The 6610-nt window shown below is 37.1% G+C and overlaps 1 protein-coding gene across 1 annotated transcript; it reads left to right on the top strand.

Moving 5' to 3' along the window:
• Window positions 1-1225: 1225 nt before the first annotated feature.
• LOC116328913 lies at window positions 1226-5913 on the top strand. Its single transcript, XM_031750808.2, has 4 exons — window positions 1226-1271; window positions 4514-4569; window positions 4677-5036; window positions 5157-5913. Exons 1-4 carry the CDS (start codon window positions 1261-1263, stop codon window positions 5420-5422), a joined length of 693 nt encoding a protein of 230 aa, XP_031606668.1. The 5' UTR covers window positions 1226-1260; the 3' UTR covers window positions 5423-5913.
• The last annotated feature ends 697 nt before the right edge of the window (window positions 5914-6610 follow it).

Here is a 6610-nt window from a genome sequence, read left to right on the forward strand (position 1 = left end):
ATCAGCTTCTCAAAGTATTATGTTGATCTGCTTCGCACACTCTGTCCATTGTTAGTACATTTCTGTCTCTATCCTTAATCCCTTTGTTACTTTCCAGCTTGATCTCTCTGGCTAGCCAATGAATAAAAGTCATTTTTTTCAGCACCATGTTGGTCCAACAGCACCAGGGGCAGTCTTTATTAACCTGGGCTCTGACCGATTCAGTACAGAGTCATTTTTTATTATCTGCATGTTTGAACTGGCAAACATTTTACACTGAATGCCCTTCTTGATTCAACTCTACCAATTTATCTGGGCTTGGGACCAGCACTTTGTCTTTACTGGCTGGTAGGGGACTCAATGCTACTGCACTACTGGATGCCAAGATCAAGAGACACACTTTAAAATAGAGAGTGAAATGTGAATAGATCCTCTAAACTCCCTAGACTCTAATGGGCTAAGCTTGCGGGAAAGAAACAGGCAAATAAAATTTAAATTATTATTATCAACAAATCATGACAGATTAAGGAAAATGTTAACTAATCAGTGCATATGCACCAATTAATACCTTCATTAACAGAAAACTGCAGCTACAGGTGAGCTAGATCACAATACTCTTCATGTGCCATTTTAAACTGATAAACAGTATTATAACTTAACTATAACTCTTGCATTTTATGCGCAAATTGAGGTACATCTCAGAGAATCAGAAGACAAGGTGAAAGACAATTAAAAAGAATCTGCTAATTTACTTGTCTCTGTACCTTAAACATACTCAGAGTAACATGAGTATCCTTCTTTTACACAGATCAGTGAACACTCAAACAGTACAAACAGGAAACTGCTAACTGTGGGTTACATAACACTTGTTCTTTACAGCAACTACTGTCCAATCAAATGACCTGATGTAAAACTTAAATCTGGTAAAAATAAAAATAAATCATAGAATGACAAAATAAACACAGCAAATGACTACATGTGTCCAAGTCTTTCTAAATTTCCTGTTCATAGATTTGATTTGATAATAAGAGTGATAAAATGCATAACTAGGGGTATGGAATTCAGCAAACTATGTTTAGGTTTTAAACTTAAAATAACACAGGGCTAAGTGCTAAAAGTAAGTCATGAGGAGCTGGACTCTAATCTAACACATTTTCTGTTCAACCAATGCAGTACAAACCATGAAGGCGTGTCGGCACCTGCAGCCAAAACATAAAAATCAACAGAGGCTGCTCAGTATTGCACAGAAGAAAGTGAGCTGCAGACTGAAGCACGGTGGTGATGAACATTTGGTAAGTTTCAAACTATTTAATTGAAGAAAAATTGTTTGTTTAGTTAGAAGATTCTTTTAATTAAGGTTGGAAGCTTCTGGAAGTCAATCTTAAAATTTCCTCTTTGGAAAGTTGAAGATGATAAAGAAAAGCTGGAATGTTTTAAGTACAAAATAATTGTCATTTTAGGAATGATAATGTTAATGTTATTATTTCATTAGATTTCATCCTTTTTAGACAATGTTGTGTGTAATGAACAAAGGAAGAACAGTGAGGAAAAAATTGAAAGAAATAACGTTAATGATACACATGACATATAACTAATTTGCTTTGAATTAAAACATTGTGACATTGATTTTAAATCTAAGGGTCAAACTGAACATATCTGAAAAAAACACTTGGATTGTCAGTACCCTTACAAAAAGAACAGATTTACATATTTATGTATACATATATACCCAGATGATGATGAGAGGATCTATAAACATAATTATGTTGAGAGAGATCGTGGCCAGATTGGAAAACTGGCCTGACAGGAATCAACCAGAAGAAGAAAAAAAACTGTGTAAACTCAACAGCATGACAACTGGGTAGATTTACTGTTTCTCCTTCCACAGTTCTCCTTCAGTTCTTCTTCACATATCTGGGTTATATGTTTATATAATCAGCTCAGCACTGAGACTTTTTTCTGTGTGGTTTTTACAAAGTACAATGAGTAAGAAATTATTCTGCTCAACCTCAGACCTTTATCATTTTGGTTCCTGTGAATATACAGAGTAATTTTAAAGATGGCTCTTCATTTTGGCTTTAAAGATCATCAAATTACACACACTTGTACACAGCCACAGAGGCATAGCTCTTATAAAACTTTACACTAGCCTTTGCATCAACCTTGAAGGAGCCTTTTTTAGTTCGCTTTCTAAGTGCATTTTTGCTGCGGGTAAATATACCCTGCTATGGAGGGTGGAGGCTCATGTCGTGTTAAGAGCTTGATTAGCAACCACCAGCATGTTTTTAGCTAAAACTGAGCACAGGGAGAGCAAGTATTTTCATTAATGGAGGCTGACTTGTGTTTAATTCCCAAAACAAACTGTTTTATTTTGACAAAACAAAACAGTTCCCAGCCTTCAGTGCATTTAGCCTTAAATAGTCACTGAGCCTTGTGGACTGTTTCATGAATGCTCCAGTGATAACAAAACGTGTATACCCCTATGTATGCCCGCATCACCTAACCAACAACAAGTTGTAGTTGTGTCCAAAGACTTGTCACCACTTGTCCTCTGCTGTAACTATCAAAAGTAGCTAATCTATCACTCTGGACACATCCGCACTCAATGCTAATAACTATTATTCTTGAAAATATTCAACAAATGATGAGCTCAAGTTTTTGATTCTGATATTTGTGCACTTGTGTGTGTGTTTGGTGGTGGTGGAGGGTATATTGTACTGATGTACTGTTGGGGGAGGGATGATGTACATACTTTATGTGCCAACTATGCCCTGTCTTTTATACCCCCCACCCCCATTTTCCATTGCAGTAACTGGGTGCCACACGTTTACATGTGCTTGTCTTTGTTCTTTTGGTTACCTCTTCTGGTTAACATACATTTAAAACCTAGTAAGACCACGGGTGTGCGTTAGCAAAATTGCTGGTGATATGGACAAAATCTGCTGATCATTTTTGATGTGACCCCCCGATGGGATGTTTTTATCCTCTTAGTTATTTTCACATCAAACCTTCGACAGAGGAAAGAGAGACGCTGTGTAATGTTATCTGCCACTAAGCCTTCAATTTTTACTAAAATACAGCTGGAAAATATTTGTTCCTGAGCGACAGAAAATCTTTTTTTCTTCATTTTTCAGTCTAAATATTGAATCTCCAGCAATTCCATTGTGTTCAACAATACGACTTACCTGCAGAAACGTGTGCAAAGAGGCTGACGGATTTAACTCACCTTCCCTTTGTGAAAAAAAGAACAGACATACTTCCAGGAAAGACGAAGTATTTACTGTATGTGTATTATATTTCCAAAATATGCTCAGTATTAAAGTGTTAACAACTTACCTGGTGCACTGCAGTCAGGTGTTCAGCAAAAGACTATATTTAAACATTTTAATTCTAAATAATTAATGCCCATTGTTTTAAGTAAACTTTCCATTGTTATTAAATGTGTAGCTGTCAATAGTTATAATAGAATGATCAGTTCAAAGTCAAAATAAAGATGACTAATGGCAATTTGTTGAAATAAAACAGAAAAAAACATAAAACTCACGCATCAAGGTCACATCCTAATGGGTTTTTTTAAAATAAAATTTGATGCTGTTGTGTTGACAAAATATTAAACACCATTCACGGTAGCTTATCCAAAACAGAGTGACTTTGTGACTCATATGTTTTTCAATCTGTCACCCTGAAAATTTCACATGTGACTGGATGAATGAAGGCAGGGGTGTTAGTCAGCAGCATTAGCATTATGGATGGGTTTTTGGGGGCTCCAGGCCACTGTGGATCCTCACCTAAACCCTTATCTTACCCTTCTATAACTATATGTTAAATTAAATCTGGTTTAGCAATGAAAAAAGTTGAACACCCACATGCTGATATAGCTCGAGTTATTCCAACTAAAATCCAAATCACTTATTTGGTGAACAAAAGTTCAGTGTTTCTGCAGCAGTCACATAACCCTTACTAAGGAGGACACTAACTTTGGACTGGATGAGCTTATATGGGGCAGGTTTGGGAAGTAACCCTCATATCGTTTTGGGACTGAAAGAGGCCATTCATACTTTTTTCAACCCTTTAGCCGTATGTATATGAAATCAAGCATCTAGCCATGCAGTCATTCTTTAAAAACATTTGTAAAACAATGGTTCGTTCTAAAGAGCTCACTGAATTAGAGCTTCTGTAATAGGATCCCATTGTTGCAATAAGTTGGTTAGTGAAACTTCTTGCCACCTAGAAATTCCACTTAAACTGTGCTCAATGACATGGGTTTTTTCATTGCATAACAACTAGTGTAGTATGTAGTGGGCCCAGTATGTTCATTGATTGTAGTATAAAAGTATGACCTCATTAAAAAATTGTAACAAAGGTGGTAACAAAAGAAAGGTGATAAACTTCTTTGAGTTGTCTTTCAGTGGATGTCGTCGTGTGGTTTCGGACAGTCGGTGTAATAATCAGGATCATGAAGTGGATGAGATGTTGCAACAAGTAAACGAAGTCAGACTGTAGATTTTCCCTCTTGCTCTGTCTCCTCTCACAGGGAGAAGATGATCTGCAGGACCCTGCTGCTTGTCATCCTCACCTCATGTGTCTCTGGTTAGTTTACAGCTTCACTTTATGAACTCCAAATAAAGCTCAACAACAGATTTGTTTCAGTTCTCAGTGTGTCTGCTCCTCTCTTTCCCTCTCTGTCTCCTCAACAGGATCATTTGTAGTCAATGTGACACAGACCTCCTATCAGGCAGAGGAGAACCACAACATCACACTGGAATGGACGTTCACAACCCAACCTGACAGATCCCCCAAAACTCTCAACATCCTCTGTGAATTGATAACTGAGCATACAGATTCAGTCCTGTATCGTGTTCGTGAAGGTGTTGAGGTGTCAGAGTCTCAGGATGAAAAGTTTTCAGGACGTGTTGAGAGTGACAAAGACGCCCTCAGAGAAGGACGAATCAGACTTCAACTGTTTAGACTCAGGACTGATGACTCGGGTCTGTACCTGTGTGAACTGAACACAGATTATGGCTTTGGCTCTGCCAGATGTCGACTCAGCATCACTGGTAAGTTTATTAGTGGAATGATTATCAATTTTTGGCCTGAACTTTGGGATAATATACTTTGGTTGGTATGTAGACTAACTATCTATATTAAAGACATTTATTTTATGTGCTTTTCGTTAGCTACGGATGACCCCAAACGTCAAAGTCCAACAGTGAACACACAACCAGAGAGTCGAGGATGGCTCAACCTGTATCCTTTACTGATACTGCCAGCAGCAGCTTTACTGATCAAACTCTGTTATAAAATCATAAAACGAAAACATAACCTAAATCTAAACAGTCACCACCTAGGCAGCGACTGCAGTGAAGCAGTGGTCAACTTGAATAATTCAGATGCCACTCATCTTGCTGCTTCATTAGAAGCCACATCCACCATCTTCATCTGAGTGTGGACATGACTTCCCTGAACCCCAAAGATTGTCATGTTAACAGCTAGGTCTGCAGTGGAAGCTTTGTGGAAGCATCAACCTCAGTCTGAACTGAGAAACACTGTCTGCAGTCTGCAGCCATCATCACAAACACTGATGGAAACATTTAAAGCTCGTATCACACATATCATTAATAACATTTCTTTCCTCTTTTGGTTCTATCATTTGTCTCTGTCAGATATTGTCTGAGGAATCTTTATTATTTGGCCATTAAGTATGCAGAGCGATTGAAATCACTTGTTGTTCTCCCATCAGCTGTTATCAACAATTACTGTTTAAAATGTGCCTGAACTCAAGAAGTTAAAAGAATTCAAAGTGTTACATTGAACTCCTAATAATTTGACTATGGATCGCCATAGTTAGAATGTACTTTTCCTAAAGTTAATGTGTATGTGTATATATTGTAAACAAATCCTTATTTATATGAAAGAAGTTATGATTCTTCTGTGTATGCTTGTGTCCAAATCATTTTATCAATGAGCCAGAAGATCTTTGAGAGATCTACCAAGTGTAATCTAACGTGTTTGCTACTATTAGTTCACAAGGTGTAAAACAGCAAGGGCAGGAGTTTGATAATTATTTAAAATATATAAAACACTGAATGTGTAGATATAAACCAACACTCATTATAATTCAGAGTTGTTCATGCCAACTCTTAATCATAACTTTATTCTAGTTAAATAATATTTAATTGGAGTTGAAATGACTGTTTTACTCTCAGCACTGAAAACACTTTGATTCTGCTGAGTTTGTCTCCTGTCAGCTTCTGTCTCTGCTTTCATAAAATAAAACAATCGATCTTTGTGATCAACAACACAAACAATGGTGGTGACATTTCTGACGAAAAATACTGCAGCATGGTGTTAACAGCTACATGTAATCTCCCATCATGCTCCAGTTCATTGCATTTGTTGACATGAGTAGACAGATAACAGTTTTCTGTTTTATCACATTTGTTCTTGTGTTATATTGGGACAATTGTCCAACAGGCACATGTCCAGGGTCTATCAAAGGACAATAACAAACAAACAAACAAACCCTTCAAATATCTAGTTTTCTCAAGATGGTCTATATGCAAAAGACTCTGATTTTTTAAGAGATGTCTGTTGCTGGTAGTATAACAGCTGGCAGACCTTGCCATCTATC

This window comes from Oreochromis aureus, linkage group 3 (genome assembly GCF_013358895.1).
Source record: "Oreochromis aureus strain Israel breed Guangdong linkage group 3, ZZ_aureus, whole genome shotgun sequence".
In the NCBI taxonomy this organism is placed as follows: Eukaryota; Metazoa; Chordata; class Actinopteri; order Cichliformes; family Cichlidae; genus Oreochromis; species Oreochromis aureus.

What these genes read in the sequence shown, in the direction of transcription:
- LOC116328913 (XM_031750808.2), top strand. An exon ending in CCTCACCTCATGTGTCTCTG is followed by an intron (nt 4,570 to 4,676) that starts GTTAGTTTACAG and finishes TCTCCTCAACAG; the next exon opens with GATCATTTGTAGTCAATGTG. An exon ending in ATGTCGACTCAGCATCACTG is followed by an intron (nt 5,037 to 5,156) that starts GTAAGTTTATTA and finishes GCTTTTCGTTAG; the next exon opens with CTACGGATGACCCCAAACGT.